This window comes from Chiloscyllium plagiosum, unplaced genomic scaffold (assembly GCF_037043375.1).
Source record: "Chiloscyllium plagiosum isolate Xiang-an unplaced genomic scaffold, Cpla_swu_hap1 HiC_scaffold_29, whole genome shotgun sequence".
Classification (NCBI taxonomy): domain Eukaryota; kingdom Metazoa; phylum Chordata; class Chondrichthyes; order Orectolobiformes; family Hemiscylliidae; genus Chiloscyllium; species Chiloscyllium plagiosum.
Genome location: NW_028270167.1, coordinates 33,585,594 through 33,602,791, shown reverse-complemented (window position 1 = coordinate 33,602,791; position 17,198 = coordinate 33,585,594). Strand labels below are relative to the sequence as shown.

The 17,198-nt window shown below is 41.4% G+C and overlaps 1 protein-coding gene across 1 annotated transcript in view; it reads left to right on the top strand.

Moving 5' to 3' along the window:
- Positions 1 to 12,985, top strand: part of LOC122540727 (glucose-6-phosphate exchanger SLC37A2) — a 75,968-nt gene extending 62,983 nt beyond the window's left edge. Inside the window, exons 13-18 of the mRNA XM_043676863.2 lie at positions 32 to 80; positions 1,063 to 1,136; positions 1,343 to 1,421; positions 3,460 to 3,551; positions 5,933 to 5,997; positions 8,122 to 12,985. Coding sequence (XP_043532798.1) covers positions 32 to 80; positions 1,063 to 1,136; positions 1,343 to 1,421; positions 3,460 to 3,551; positions 5,933 to 5,997; positions 8,122 to 8,137 — 375 coding nt within the window. The 3' untranslated portion in view covers positions 8,138 to 12,985. The remainder of the gene's footprint in view (positions 1 to 31; positions 81 to 1,062; positions 1,137 to 1,342; positions 1,422 to 3,459; positions 3,552 to 5,932; positions 5,998 to 8,121) is intronic.
- The last annotated feature ends 4,213 nt before the right edge of the window (positions 12,986 to 17,198 follow it).

Here is a 17,198-nt window from a genome sequence, read left to right as displayed (position 1 = left end):
GTTTTATGTTTGTCTCTTCCTTGCTTTTCAGTTGTTTGTCTACAACTACATTGGGAAGAATGGATTAGCAACAATTATAGGTAAGTCACTTCTAGTGTGCTGGCCATACTGTTGGGCTATATGAAGTCTTTGCTTCTAATGTAAGGATTTTCCCCACAGTTTCATTCGATGGATGTACTGTGTTTTAGCTTTCCAGAAACCATTTGATTAGATAGCCAAGATCATTGTAGAATATATTTTTTAAAACTGTGTAGGGGTAACATTAGCACGGAGGGAGGATTGGCTAGCCAATGGGAAATCGTACAAGTCTTGATAACTATCATAGATTGCTGGGGGCAAGTGCTATCTGGTTGACTAATACCCATTTTTTAAGGGAAGGATATCTCCTGTACTTGCATGACCTGGTTTATATTTAACTCTAACTCCATAATGCCCATTATTATAATAACTCCTACCTGCCCTCTGAGATAACCTAGAAGTCACTAGGCCCAAGGGGAATTGGGGATGGGCAGCAAATGCTGACCTAGTCAGCAACACCATGTTCTAAACACTTTTTTTTCATAAAAAACACAGTTGAAATGCTTTGGCTATAAAGTAGGGATAAATTGGGGGGATTAGTGATTCAAGGTTGATTGTAGCTCATTGGATAGCACCTCAACCTCTCCATTTGGAAAGGTGCAGGTTGAAATCCGTCTTCAAGACATAATCCACAGTCTGCAAGTGCAGTATTGAGAGGGTGCGCAGCATCCAGGATGTGATGTAATTTCAGGAAATGTGTTTACAGTGAGGCCCTGATTTAGTGTAACATAAAAGAAAAACTCATCACATGATTTCTGAAAGTACTGGTGTTCTCCTCTCCATTATCCTGGCTAGTATTCATCCCACCCTCAATATCATTTAAAACCTGCTTCTCATTCCTGTGTGAGAGCTTGCTGCACATAAATTGGCTGTGGCATTGCTTGTGTTAAGTAAAAAAGTGTAGTCACTTTTATTGGCTGTAAGTGGTTTGAGGTCACTCTCTGAAAGATGTAATTTAAATTTCTGTTTTGCCCTTTCTAATAGGAATGTTAATATTCTGTGGTGCACTAGTGAATGGACCGTATGCTTTAATCACAACAGCAGTAGCAGCTGATCTGGTGAGGAGCCACTGTACACACTTTGAAAGGGTGGGGAAGAGTATGATGATTTAACTCTTAAAATCGTTTACTAAATTCCCTCGGTTAATTTTTCCAGCTTTCCAAACATACTTTTTAAAAAAAAAGTTAAATGGGCAATAATTGTGCATAACAGATAAAATAGTGATTGAAAGATACTTAACTTTGTGATTTTTTTTAATCACCAGGGAACTCACCAGTGTCTTAAAGGGAATGCTAAGGCTTTATCAACTGTCACAGCAATCATCGATGGAACAGGTTCAATTGGTGAGTCACTCAACTAATTACTGAATGATATTAATGGGCTACATCTGATTTGTGTTAGATTAATTAGATATAACGAAGGTGAGAATCAAGTTATATTTTGTTTATCAAATTAACTAATCATTAATTTACAGGTTTTATGCTTTTTTATATTTGAGGAGTGTGCTTTTCTATTAGTGTGTTTTATGTTTAAGTCAATCTGAACTGTACTAGCAGACCTCCCATGACTGTGTGCTTGTGGCTTCAAAGTGTCTTACTCTTGTAATTAAGACCTCAGCAGTTTGGGTAGAGGTGTTTACATTGGCTGGCATCTTGATAGCCACAAAGCTGCACTGTAAGCAAATGTAACTAGAAGTGAACCAAAGTTAAAATGTTCACAGAGGAGTAAGTTTGAAGATTACAGTATTTCTAAGTCTAGTGGGACACGGTACAATGCTAACTACGTGGTGGGTAATTTCTTTAAGGAAGGAATATACTGGGCACTCACCTTTTTTGTCCATCATGAGAATGTGATTAAGTCTAATTGTCCTGAGAATCTGTGGTAATGGGTCTTGAAGCTAGACAGAAGGACTCGTGTAAGAATGGCCTGCAGCCAGTGGGGAGGGAGTTGGCTGTAAGTAAAATGCAGATTATTGAGACCTAGTTATCAAAGCCACCAGGAATGGGAATGAAATGTCTCTCTGGTTTGACTGTTAAAGTCTGTTTTGAGATTTTTATTTGGATATTTGATTTGGCTCTTTATGGTTACTAATGCTCAGCATCAAAGGTTAGCTGTAAAGCATGTGTATTGTGGAAAGTGAACATGACAGCAGGTTTGGTGTTGTCAGGTGTGCTCTGCTGTCATTGTACAAGGTCATGGCTCGGTGTTCCTGTTAATGACCCTACCCCATTCTGCATGTGTGGGTACAGGTGAGGAGCTCTACTCCAGTTTTGAGATGGAGCATATGTTTCTGTACCAGCTCTCTAGGTCTAGAAATACCAGACCAATTGTCTTTGTACTTATTGCTATCATGCAATAAATCTTCTTGATATCGAAGAACAATTCACTTCTGTAGATGCTATACAGTGGTGTATCCTCGACCACTCATCACCAGCTGGGCCCAAGACAAAGGAGGACTGGTGGCAGTGACCTGCCTGTAACAGTTCTTGTGCAGTACTACACACTGATAAAGGTGGCAAATACCACAGTGTTTCCAGAAGTGGTCATTTGGGAAAATACCACTCAAAACACTCCTGCTCCATGTTCTAACAATTATCTAAACAGAGTCAGTTTTTACCTGAAATAGTAAAAGTACTGCGGATGATATAAATCATACAAAAATGGAAGTTGCAGGAAAAGCTCAGCAGGTCTGACCGCGCCTGTGAGGAGAGAAACCGAGTTAACATTTTGGGTCTGATGACCCTTCCTCAGTTCTGAAACGTTAACTCTGATTTCTCTTCACAGATGCTGCCAAACCTGCTGAGCTTTTCCTGCGACTTCTGTTGATATTTCAAGTGTTTACCTTTTGGTTGCAAAGTTAAATGGTTCCCGTGTGGTTGACCAAGCTCTTGATCAAGTTGCTTCGAGCCTGGCCCTCTGTTCTCCTTGTGGCTCTTTTGAAATACATTTTTTTTCCTGTATTTTAAATGCCAAAACTACTACATCTTGCAATGTGGAGATAATGCCCTTTTGGCCTTTTTGAGTTTGAGACGCTATAAAGAGAGCTTTAATTTTTGTCCTCAGCACTAAAGTCTCTACTAATATATTTCATTCTGCTATGCTGTTTGTCACTATTCTGTGAACAAATACAATGGAGTTTGAGTTTTGTGAAAGTTGGAACACTGAATGAAATGAGAAGTAGCACTTATGTTGGAATGTTCCTGGTCCTAAGGATTTTGAGGGTTTTTCTCTGCTAAGCACAACATTTCTCTGATTCTCAGTTGTTGCCTTCAAGAAAGAATTGACCTTATTCTTACTGCTGAACATTTCAGACGTCCCCACACGGAAGGGGCAGGTGTGAGTGCAGAATGGTTTGATCTTCCTGCTATGTTTATTTTCCAGGTGCTGCATTGGGCCCACTGCTGGCTGGACTCCTCAGAGACTGGAACAGTGTCTTTTACATGTTGATTACATCTGACATCTTGGCCTGTCTGGTATGACACTCAGTGTGTTCTATAGCCTCTTTCTGCTCTCCTTCTTTTTAATTGTAGCCCTCCTTTTTTCTCTTCACATCCCTTTTGTCCAAGTGATCTCTTTCTCTCGTCTCTCTGTCTGCCCCTCTCTCTCTCTCTGTCTGTCTGTCTGTCTGTCTGCCTCTCTCTCTCTCTCTGTCTGCCTCTCTCTCTCTCTTTCTCTCTCTCTCTATTTCTCTCTCTCTCTCTCTCTGCCTCTCTCTCTCTCTCTGTCTGCCTGTCTCTCTCTCTCTCTCTCTCTCTCTGTCTGCCTGCCCCGCTCTCTCTCTCTCTCTGCCTGCCCCGCTCTCTCTCTCTCTGTCTGTCTGCCCCACGCTCTCTCTGTCTGTCTGCCCCACTGTCTCTCTCTCTCTCTCTCTCTCTCTGTCTGCCCCGCTCGCTCTCAGTGCCTGCCCCGCTCTCGTTTTCGGAGTGGCATGATGTTTCAGTGGTTAGCACTGCTATCTCACAGTGCCAGGGACCTGGGTTCAGTACCAGCCTCTGGCAACTGTGCAAACTCCACTCAAACATTCTCCCTGTGTCTGTGTGGGTTTCCTCCCACAGTCCAAGGTTGTGCAGGTTAGGTGGATTGGCCATACTAAGTCGTCTGTAGTGACTAGGGATGCACAGGCTAGGTGGATTAGCCATGGGAAATGCAGTGTTACAGGGATAGGGTAGGGGGTGCTGGATCTGATTAGTATGCTCTTTGGAGGGTCAGTGCAGACTTGATGGGCTGATTGGCCTCTTTGCATCCTGTCAGGATTCTGAGATGCATTCTCAAGCTCTCCCTCCCTCTTTCTTTTTCACCCTTTTTTTTTCTTTGTTTCTCCTCTCTTTTCTTCATCTGTCTTTACCCATATAGTTACCTGTAGTTACACCAGTTACAGATTTTATAAATACTCCTTAGGTTAATGTTATTGTTTTTAAATGTTTTCATTTATAGAATAATAATCCATTAGTAGATCAGGAAGCCAGGATTCCCTGGCTGCTTTTGTTATGCCTCATTGCATTCCCAAATCCAGACACTGATTCACTTGTACAGGGCCTGCTACATAGTGAGTGAGACTAACCAATTTATAAATTAAAATTTTCTGCTTTTTACAATTCAAGTTGCAATTGTTTTTGGTTCAACATATCCCATTTGGAGATTTTTGAAGCTGTAAAATATTGCTGAAAAGAGATTCTTTGTCATAGCTTTATTATTTCATATTTCAGTCAGGATAATTTGCAAGAATACCACATTCAAAGAAAAAAAAAGTTTTAAACTGCACAAAAGAACAGTATGTGTCATGCCATGCATTAGTGGGAGCATTTTCCACGATCTGTGTCCGACCAGTTAGTCTACTTGCCAACCATTCGATGTTTTCTTTTTGAGTATAAATGTTTCTATTTGAATTGGAATTCTTGAGTTTCCTGATCAGGGCAAGATCAATCACAGGTTTGTCTCTTTTCAGCAATGCTCAAGTTCTGTATTAACGAGAGTTCACAGAAGATGGAAAACGTCATACTTTGCTAAGTGATTTGTGCTAAGGTTGATGATCCCTTTTCTCGAGACACAATTCTATCAGTGTATTGGATAGCCAGTTTGTTGTGGGCTTTTCCACAACACAGGAACTCTCAGCGTTGCCCCACTCTGGAGAACTGCTACTTAAAAGGCCAGACTAGTGCCTAATGGAGTGCTGAGACGACTGTTGGAAGGCTGTCCTCCTAGAATGATGCTGGGGACGGGGGGGGAAATGGAGGCAAGGAGAGAGAATGCCCTGATGATGCCTGGGAATAGATTGGAGCTGTAGCCTAACTGGAGGATATAAAGACAAGAATGAAACCTGCCCAGTTTCTTGCCCCTCTTAGATTTTGGATTTAACAAGAACCAATTTTCTTCTTGTCTACCATTAGGAGAAATGGGGATGATTTTAAGTGTTATAAAGGGAAGCAGAAGAGTCTTCCTTTTGCTCTACTCCCAACGTTCTGATCATTCTTATCTGACAATGTTCTACTGTGCAGATGGCTTTAAATGGTTAATTATTGCTACATGGGATTATTCTGAATATTTTCTTCCCCATGAACCACCATCTCCTTTTTTTTTAATGTGGGCTAGCTTGAAGTAAAACTGATAGTTGATGTTATTTACAGGAGACAGTAATCCTATTGGTTTAGCCTCTGGGGTCACTCTGATCTCCTATTGAATGGAAATGGTTTGGGCGCTCGAGCGGTTGGTGTTAACCTGGGTTCTCTGGGCACACTCCAAACCCGCATCTCTCTCTCAGATAGCTCTGTATTGGATTTCACTGGGATTGGGAGCTCATGGGCAGAATGTTTTTACATTATTTCATATTAATTGTTTTTCTCTGGCTCTTGTTCAGCTGTTGAGCAGACTGGTGTACAAGGAAGTTCGAGGTTGGTGTGGATACCCCATGCGGCTGAGAAGGTAAGAATGAAGCCCTCTGTGTGCAGTTTCGGCCTGAGAATAAGCCTGTGTTGTGTTGATTCTGGAGTTCTTTGACAGCAGTCTGTCGCACTGGCTCAGTGTTTCTGTAGACAGACAAATTTACATTTCCTTTTTATCATATGATAAAATGAGACACTTCACTCACGTGCTAAATTCCTCTCCTAGCCCACCCAATCGTCATTCATTTTTAAGAGTCTGGGCTACATTTCTGTGGTTCCTTTCTTTAAGGCAACAAGCTGTACTAGTGTGGCTGCTCTCAGCAGTGTCTGGGGAAACTGATTTTTTTTTCCTGGAAACTCGCCAGTGTTCTCAGGAATCCAACACTGTTGGCTCTTCTGAAAAGCAGAGAACGATAACTAGGCATGTTCGTATCGCGTTCTCTATTTTATGGCTCCCAATAATGCTGCCAGTGTTTGGGATTTTGTAAAGGAGATCCCATTTGATAGTGTGACTGTGCTCCTTCTGAAATTTTTGAACTCTGGTATCCTGATATGTCTATGCTGCTTCATTCAAATTTTGTCCTTTTTTCTGTTTATGTATTTAAGGGTAATACTTAAACTATTACTGTCAAACTGGTCATGTAATGTCTTTTTTTTTGGTCAGTGTGAATTGTTTCCTTAGCTTAACATGAGAATACGGACTCTCTAGCTCCCTCTGTGCAAGGGAGTGTTTCATTCTATTGGTTTAATAAACTTGGCTTTTGGGAGTCAGACCTCTCTCTAGTCTGCATCCTTTCAGTTAAATCATTGTGAGCAATCTTGACTCCATTTGCCTCTTCCTTTTTGTTTTGTTTTTGTTTCTTGGCTGCGTGTCCCTTTTGACTGACCTTGCTCTCGACTTGAGAAATCCAGTAAAGCCCCAATCTGTCTTTTTTTTTCCCTTTTTTGGTTTCAAATGTTCGCCTGCCCTGTGTGTGCAGTGGTGCCTCCTGACATCAGCCCTAAATGGCCTAGTTCTAACTTCAAGGTTACTCCACTGTGTTCTGGACTATCCCACCAGAGCAAATGGGTTTCTTTTCTCTCTTTCAATTCCTTTTCATCATCAGCACAGTTGGAAAATTCCTTTTAATCTTTTAAACAAGTGAATAAGATACTTATGCAACCTAAAAGGACTATTTCAACTTTTCATTTGTATGCTCCAGTTCTCGAGTGCTTTTCAAAGTGGATTTTTGCTTGCTGTATAAAGAACCTTGAATTGATTTTACAATTGCCGGTGTAACTGGGGTCTTAGGGTAGGATATCTCTTGATGGGAGCCCTTGACATACAAGGTAGATTTAGCACCGAACTGTACAAAGTAAAGCAGGAGATTTGGATGGCATCAACTCCCCTGGACTCTGAAGCACTTACGGATTTTTGCAGCAGTGCTGCTTTAGAAAAATTTGAATAAATGCTTTGTATTGTCCTTGGCTTAGCAATGCATGACCTCATTGGCAATCAGTTTAAATTCCATTTTGTGCTGCTTTTTCTTAGCTAGGGGAGGTAATGGAGAGGCAGCACTCTGCGCTTTCAGTAAGATGTGGGCAGCGATTTGTACTGGAAATGGGTTCTGTGCAAGGGCCGAATCAGCTGCTGCCCCTTTCTGCACCGTAGGGACTGTATGAGAGGCACTGACCCTTGGAGCATCCCACCCAGATCCCCGTAACCCTGCATATCCCATGGTTAATCCACCTAGCCTGGACACGATGGGCAGTTTACTGTGGCCAAACCCCCTAACCTCAGTATCTTTTGGATTGAGGGAGGAAACCAGAGCACCCAGAGGAAACCCGCACAGACAAGCAGAGAACATGCAAACTTCATGTTGCCCAAGGCTGGAATCCAAACCAAGGTCCCTGGCGCTATGAGGTATCAGTGCTAACTGCTGCCCATGACCAGCTCTTGAGCAGCTGAACTATTAAGGTTTGTCAAAATAAGATGTTAGAGACCTGATGGCACTGCTCCTCAAAAGGGCATCACCTTTTACTGGAAGAATTTAAAAAGCAGGTGCGGTGGAAGCAAAGAATGGAAGGTAAAACTGAAGACTAAGAGGGCTGTAGATTTAAGTCTGTATTTAGCACTAAACCGCATAAATCTCTAACTCCTCTTCCCCTCTTTTTTGTTCTGTAGGTTTAAGGAGTTCTGATTTAAGAATGCTCTTCAGAGAAGTTCCTAAATGAGACCAGGAGACTATATTTTTGTGGGTTAATTTAATACTTTGGAAGAGGTATGGAGCTTTGAAGCCATCGATGTGTGGGAGTGAGCTCTCTCGATCCAGTGCAATGAAGAATAATGAGTCTCTTTAATCTCTCGCATCCCTCCCAGAGACTAACATCAGAAAGAGATTAAAGTCCTCTCAGCTTTGAAACTGTCAATTAAATTTTAGACTCTCTATTGAAGATTGCCTTCCAATTGATGGTGAAAAGGACTTCATTTGACAACAGAATCTGTGTCTGATGTACTGTCTTTTATTGTTTTAAAATGTATACCATTTGTATAATCTTTTGTTTCCCAGCTCAGTGTTTTTAACAATTAGCTTCAAAAATCAAACAAGCTTTTGATTTTCTTTTTTATTTATTCAGGGGTTTTTTTTATTCAGTCTCTTTCAATTTTTCCTATTTGTGCTGCAGCTTGAACCAGTTTAATTGGCTCTTTGTAAGGATTGAGAGAGAGAACCTCGCTGTCTCCCTTTCCCACTTGGGAAAAGACTGTGCCTGTCAGCGAATGCACCAACTTCTTAATAGTAATCCTTGTTTTAAAAGGGAAAATAAATGTCAAGGGTGTATGCCGTGCATATTGTACTTTTTCATGTTTCCCTTTTTACTGTCCACACGCTGCAGTGATCTGATTGACATGAAGCTGACTTTAATGCTGCCTGAAGCCACAAAGGCCAATGGTTATGCTGTTCTTCCTCCATCTCACATGGACAGGCGCGCAAAGATGCAGTTGCACTCTTGCACTCCACAGACCATAAAGACTTCAGATAGAAAAGCAAAACCCTGGAAATTCTGCAGTTCAGTGGTATGAGTATCGACTGAAACATAGTGCCTCGACCAATGACCTTTCATCAGAACTTGCACATGTTTCTTGCCTTTTTATTCCAGACACATCCACTGAGCCTTTCCATTACACCAGCAACTAGTGTAAAACATAAAAGTTTGGAGGGTAAACTCTCATGGATTGTAATGGTCCATTTTCCGGTTAACTTCATAAATTTGCTGCATTTTCAGTCTGCGCAATTTCTATTAAATTGCGTTAAGACATTATATAATTCAGACAGATAAGGTGGCACTCACACATGTGCATCCCATTCGTTCCTGCCCATTTGTACAGGCAGCCTTTTCACCTTGTAGCTTCTAAAGGAAAAACCAGATGATCCAAGTAATTCTTTTATCTCAAGCTTACACAGGCATGATCAGACAAATGACCTTTTTCCATGCTCTAGGTTTTATACCCCCTTCAATATTGATGTCAAGTTTAAGGTGTAAGACATGCGGGGTTCTGACAATTGATTTTATTTTATCCTATGTGTTGGACTAACTTGGTGATTTTTCACTTTGCTGCAAGAAAGATCTTGCATGTATTTCATACCTTTTGGTTACCTTGATATCCCAAAACATTAAGTCTGTGTTTTCTCTCCACACTTGCTGCCAGATCTGAGCTTCACCAGCAAATTCTGTTTTTGTCTGAGTTCCGGGATCCGCAGTTTTGCTTAAATGTTTTGAGGAGCTGCATGTGCAGGGGATTGTTTTGCCAAGGTACGAGTGTCTTGTGTGCAGTAAGCTTCAATGTTACCTTTTGGGGATGTGATGTTCACTTGTCTGAATTCTGTCTGCTATGGGTTCAATAATGTGTAGCATTGATGCAATCTTCTAATTGGACTAGCTGCAGCTTAACCAAGGGAAATGCAAACAAAGGAGGAGAAACCTCCTGAAGCTGATGGCACCATCTGGGCTGAGATGCCCTTTGGGGAGTCAGTATGGACTCACACTGGTGTGGCATGGTGACTCAGTGGTTAGCATTGCTACCTCTCAGCACCATGGACACTGGTTCAATTCCAGCTCTGGGCAACTGTGCTGTTTGGACATTCTCCCCATGTCTGTGTGGGTTTTCTCTGGGTGCTTCCAAATTTCAAAGATGTGTAGGTTAGGTGGATCAGCCATGAAAAATTGCTCTTGTTGTCCAGGGATGTGCAGGCTAGGTGGGTTAGCCGTGGAAAATGCAGGGATAGGGTCTGGATGGAATGCTTGTCTCTCTCTGTCTCCGTCTCTCTCTCTCTCTCTCTCTCTCTGTGTGTCTCTCTCTCTGTCTCTGTCTCTCTCTCTCTGTCTCTCTCCAATTCTGTCAACAGTGCAGGAAAGCTGCATTCAAAAACACTAAGAAATGATCCCAAATCCTAAACAAAGGCAAAGACCCAGCCAATGAACTAAAGGCTGATCACAGCTGTGCAGATGAGTGTTCCATGATAATGATCAAAAGGATTCTGGGAACAGCTTAGGAAACTGTGAACTACCTTGCTGGTACAGAACTTGTTTGTTTGTTTTTCCTCCAGCCATAATATTGAGGACTCATCTACTTTGTGAGAATTTAAAAGGGATAAAACCTCTTTGAATTGTAATAAAGAAGCAATTCATTTTTCTCTTCCTACTCCTTGGTTATGAAAGTTGGTGTTTTCTTATTTAATGACAAAACCTGATACTTTTTTTTTCCTTTTTTAACCTGAATCAGATATTTGGGTAACTTTGGCATTTTCATAGTTTGACAAATGTTCACATGTGGCAACACAAAACAATGCGGCTTGATTTTCAGCGTACAATCCCAAGCAAGTTATGACAGAAGGACTGAAGAATCTTGTCAGACAAGACATTAATTCTGTTTTTCTGTCTCTGTGGTTGCTGCCTAACCTGCTGATTTTTCTCTAGTGCCTTCTGTTTTTATTTCAGATCACCAGTATCTGCAGTACTTATTGCTTTTCATCCAGTTGTAGATGCTAACAGATCTGTGGCCTACTTAGGACCTTGAGGGCTTAAAATAGGACTATCAAAGATTTTTAGTGAAGAATATTGACAGGACACCACCAGCAAGTAACCCAAGTTCAGGTTGTATGAAGCTACTGAAACTTCAAGAACTAGATCAGGGCTGATTTGTGGTCATAAGACTGCACTGTCCTAGTTGATGTGAAATCCAACCTCTTAAATATCATTGAGAATATATGGTCACTCAGAATTGGAACTGTTGGTTCAAGCCATGATTGATAAGTTGTGCAAATGATCATCAGCCTGAATGTAGCAGAATTGAAGGATAACTGGCTCTTGTTCCCTGTAATCAAATTGCTCATTTCATTTTGTATAAATGTAAGTAACTTAATTTTATGTGTTTAACTCTTGTAATTCTTAAGGTTACATTCCTGCACAGCATGATTAATATCTGATCACTGGGTTGGCTGTGCAAATGGATTACGAGAATCTGCATTTTCAGGCTTTGACCGCCATAGGAAGCTCCTTTCACACTGTACCAGCTGCTGGATATTCACTTCAATTGTTCATCCCTCAATGGGGGTTAGCTCTGCCAAATTCCTTAGGTATATACTGGCATAAAAATCTTGCCACTGATTGAGAAAACAGTTGTAGAAGTATGTTAGATTCTCTCTATTTTTGTTTTGGGTGTTTGAAAGTGTTGCTCACGTTCTTTCAGAGTCAATCCAATACTTTGCAAAAGCTGCCAAGCCCTGAACGATCACTGCTTATGCGTGAGCATACACATGGACATGTGACTAAGCAGGAGTAGGCCGTTTGGTCCCACAAACCTGCTCTGCAACTTCCTCAGATCATGGCTGATCTGGTCATGGCCTTTAATTTTCCTGTCTGCCCTTTTAACCTTGTGACTCCCTTGTCAATGATTGCTGTCAGTTTCTGTTATAGTGCCCAGGCTAAGTCTCCAGTTCCCACTGAGCAAAATTGCTAATGTGCAAAGTGAAATAATTGAAACGCTTTTCTACCTTTCATTTGTGGAAAGTTGCAAGTTCAAACTGTCCACAAGCCTCTTACTTTACCGCTATCTGCAAATGTGTCAGGTTCCACTGAAATAGTGTACAATTATCATAGTGAATTAAATCTAGTGGATTCACTAGTTTTTTTAAAAAAAGAAATGTACAGGAGGATACTGTGATTTTAATGAGACATGAAATTAATGACAAAAAATTGTTCAAACAGCCCTTGAATGACATTAAACATTAGACTACACACAAAATTGTGCAGTTGTTCCATTCAAGTTGATTTCTGTAGTTGGGGGACATAGTCAACCTGCTGTATTTTTAAAATCCATTTTTGCAACCAGTCTCTTAATTCTCATTGTTATTCAGACATTCCTATTGCAATATGCTGTGTTTCTCTCTATGCAGGTTTGTGAGACCACATTATTGAGCTGGTTTATATTTATGTTGTAGTACTTCACTTTGGTCACATGTCTGGGAATATCCAGATCAAATGGATTTCCAGTTAGTGGGTCAAAGTCTTGCTGCAGAAATGACATTGGATCCCTTCATCAAGCTGAACTCCTGCCAGTATCTATCTATTTTGTCCCTGTTGAGCATGAGATTTGCCGGTATGTACATAGTATTCAAAGTGCAGGATGAAATCTTTGGCTTTCTGACTGTGTTATGTTGGATAGATGAGTAAAAACCATGCAGCCTTGAAACCTCATTATAAACTTCCAAATAACAACTACCTCCTAATACTGTCAAATCAATTATCCATTGGAACCACAGTCAGTCATTCTGTGGAACAGTTACTGCTGAGTTTTGGTATAGCTTCTGATTCAAAAGCAGGTACAATAAAATAATTAGGTAATGAGTTCACAGATACTGCATGGGTACTTTTATTAATCTTTGGATTTGACTAAATGTTTTCTCTCTTGTCGTGTGTTTTTGGGCCACACCGGAGTTTTGGTTCAAGACCAGAAAAGATTATTTGTAAAATAAAATTATTGTAAAATATTTGTGTTAACACATTTTATTGAAGCTGTATCCTCAGCTTGAGGGGAGCAAGGACTTGTTTGTTTTTTCTCATGACTGTTTGCTATATAGGACACCTAGGGTTGGCTCAGTGGTTAACACTGCTGCCTCACAGCATCAGGGACCCAGCCTTGGACGACTGTCTGTCTGTGTGGAGTTTGTCTGTTCTCTCTGTGTCTGCATGGGTTTCCTCATGGTGCTTCGATATTCTCCCACAATCCAAACAAGTGCAGGTCAGGTGGATTGGCCATGCTTTTTTAAAATAAAATTCCTGTCGTGTCCAGGGTTGTGCAGGCTAGGTGAGCTAGCTATGTGAATGTGGGGTTACAGGGATAGGGTAGGGTTGTGGATGGGGATGCCCTTCAGAGAGTTGATGCAGACTTGATGGGCCAAATGGCCTCTTTCAGCACTGCAGGGTTTGGATAATACCACGTCAGATCTGTACTCAAAGTTCAGCTTGTGCTCATGACTACCCACTTGGTTGTTTAAAAGCCGCCTCTCTGACCAAGTTTTATTTCTGGTCCAGTAATCTTTCCTCCTGCTTCAATACTCAGCTAATATTCTAGGGACCAGGGTTTGAATTTGAATTCAGTAGAAATCTGGAGTTGAGTCTAATAATGACCATGACTATATTGTCGATTTTATTAAGAAAAAACCCAGAAGCTTCACTAAGCCCTTTAGGGAAGAAAATCTTCAATCCTTACCTGGCAAAGGGTGGTGCATGTGGAGGATGAGCTGCCAGAGGAAGTAGTGGAGGCTTGGACAAATACAACATTTTAAAAGGCATCTGGATGGGTGTATGATTAGGAAGGGTTTAAGAGAAATATGAGCCAAGTGCTGGTAAATGGGACTAGATTAATTTAGGATATCTGGTGTGGACGAGTTGGACCGAAGGGTATGTTTCCGTACTGTACATCTCTATGGTCTGGCCTACATGTGACTGCAGACCCACAGCCATGTGATTGACTCTTGACTGCCCTCTTGGCAATTGGGGATGGTCAATAAGTGCTAGCCCAGCCAGTGATGCCTCAACCCATGAATGAATTTTTACAGGGGAATTTGGAAAATGCAATTTTTAAAGTGTCTTGACAACATTCAATGTGCTGAATAAATATGATCATTCCTCTGTGGCTGAGGTACCAAGGTGTAGGGAATACTAGCTACAAAGACAACCCGCAGTGTACCAGCTGATGCACTTTACAAGTAGCCATCCTCTGCTGTCTTTGCAAGCTTGAGCTGATTGCTCTCGATGTCACTTTGCTGTTAAATCTGGCATAATGGTCTGCATAAGAGACAATGCTTCAGTAAGGGCCTGTGTGATGGAGACGAGCTGGAACAACACAAAATGGACTGGGGGGAAAAAAGCCATCACAATCAAAGTCAACAACCTGCTGGCGCTGGCTTGATTTTTCCTGTCTCTGGTTTTTCGATGAGCATATAGAAAAACCAGGGAACCAGTAGGGAAAACAGAAAACCTTACCACCACAGGAAACACTTGTCAGCTTTCATTTATACAGCACAGTTAATATAATTGGAAAATTTAGGCAGTGACTGTTGCAGAATCTTGATTTGCATAGGATAGTGCATGACCTCTGGGAATCTCTAAGCACTTTAAGTGTGATCGCTGTGGGTAGGTATAGGCAAGGTGGTAGCCAATTTGTACGCAGCAAGCTCCCACGAACAATGTAATAATTGATTGGAAGGTGAATGCTCAGTGTTGTATCAGCTCTCTGGTGGTTTAGCTGGCTCCATCCTCTTTCCTGATGGGAACCTGTTTGTCTAGTGTATTAGAGGAAACCCACTTGATAGATCTAATGAGAAGAAGCTCCTGTCCTAAACAAGATGGAGTTTATTGTGCAGTAGTAATTGGGTTTTATACGATATGATGTGAGACATTGTTAGCCAAAGACTCTGAAAGAGCTGAAAATGTGTTGCTGGAAAAGCGCAGCAGGTCAGGCAGCATCCAAGGAACAGGAGAATTGACGTTTCGGGCATAAGTCCTTCTTCAGGAGGGCTGTTCCTTGGATGCTGCCTGACCTGCTGCGCTTTTCCAGCAACACGTTTTCAGCTCTGATCTCCAACATCTGCAGTCCTCACTTTCTCCTCAAAGACTCTGAAAGACCCAACTGGTGGATTTTTCTCCTCAAAAATGTTGAGCTGTTCACTCAATAAGATGCAATGTTTGGTGCATACCCATTCAGACACGTACTGTATAGTACTGATCAAATAATCTACTTCAGTTATGTTTTTTGTAAGATAAGTATTGACCAAGACAGTGATGATAAATCTTCTGCTCTTGCCATGAAATCTTTTATACCCATTTGCAAGATGGGACCTCATGCTTGGTGCTCCACGATACTGAAATGAAATTCCATAGTGGGGCAGTACAGTAGCTCAGTGGTTTGCACTACTGCCTCACAACACCAGGGTACTAAGTTTGATTTCACCCTTGGGTGACAGTGTGGAATTTGCACATTCTCCCCATGTGTTTGGGTTTCTTCCCACAGTCCAAAGATGTGCAGGTTGGATGGATTGGCCATCCTAAATTGCCCAGTGCATCCAGGGATGTGCAGGCCATGTGGATTAACCCTGGGAAAATGTAGGGTTACCGGGATAGGATGGGGTAGGTCTGAGTCCCTGCTGTTCAGAGGATTAGTGTGGACTCAATGGGCCACACTGCAGGGATTCTATGATTCTGTATATTTAGAGGAGGAGAGAAAACTGGATTTTGTCACCAGTAACCCTTCAAAACCTATATATGAAGAATAAATTGAAAACCGTATAGGTCTATCCTTTCATTTCATCACAGTTATTGCGCATCCATTATATAATGTTTTCGCTGTCATCGTTCAATCATCCTGGACTTCAGTAGGATTTATGTTTTCTTTCCCCCAAGCTTATTTAAACTAAGCATTAATGTAGTGTCCAAGCAAACGCATTCATAGACAGTAATAGTCCCAAGCTGTGACACTGGTGTTACAAAGCAAAGTTTGATACCAAGACAGTAAGGAAATATTTGGGCAGCTGATCAAACACCTGCTTCAAAAGATAGATTTTGAGAAGTGACTTAGAGGGAAAAGAAGTCAAGAGACTGAGTATCTTAGGACAGAAATTATTAAAAAAATGAGGATTTTAACAACTGAAGGCACAATCCCAAATGATGGAACAATTGAAATCTGGGATGGTCAAGAAGCCAGAATTGGAGACTGGCTCATGGCAATGGCATGGCACAATCTGAAAATGAACGTGAACATTCTAAAAGCAAGTGGTTGGAAGCAAATGTGGCTCACTAAGCACAATGTGACTAGCAACAAAGGAAGAAGGGAAGCGCAAATAAGGAGGATGAGAATCTACGGAGGGATACAGACAGGTTAGGTGAGTGGGCAAAAACATGGCAAATGGAATATAATGTGGGAAAATATAAGGATGTGCATTTGGATATCTATATATCTATTTTATTTATATAGCTGAATATGATTTAAATGGAGGAAAGCTGCAACACAGGAATGTGCATGTCCTCATATATGACTGTGTAAAAGTTGGTATACAGGTTCAGCACGTAATTGGGAAGGCAGATTGGTGATAAGCTATAAAAATAGGGAAGAAAGTAAGGACTGCAGATGCTGGAGATCAGAGCTTAAAAATGTGTTGCTGGAAAAGCGCAACAGGTCAGGCAGCATCAAAGGAGCAGGAGAATCGACGTTTTGGGCATAAGCCCTTCTTCAGGAATGAGGAGGGTGTGCCAAGCAGGCTAAGATAAAAGGTAGAGAGGAGGGACTGGGAGAGGGGCGTTGGGAATACGATAGGTGGAAGGAGGTTAAGGTGAGTGTGATAGGCCTATCACCCTTCTCATTCCTATAAAAATAGGGAAGTCTTGCTAAAACTATACAACGCACTAATCCCAACCACACATGGGTTCTGTGAACAGTTCTGGTCTCCTTTATCAAAGAAAAGATACACTAACATTGGAGACAGACCATACAGTGTTCACTAGTTTGATTCTGGTAATGGAAGGATTCTCTGAGGAGGAGAAGTTTGAGTAGGTTAAGCCTATACTCATTGGAGTATAGAAGACTGAGGCGAGACTTTATTGAAACATGCAAGATTCTTAGTGGGCTTGACAGGATAGATGCAGAGAGGTTGTTTTGCCCAAATGAGAGAGTCTAGGATCAGAGGATACAATCTCAGAGTAAGG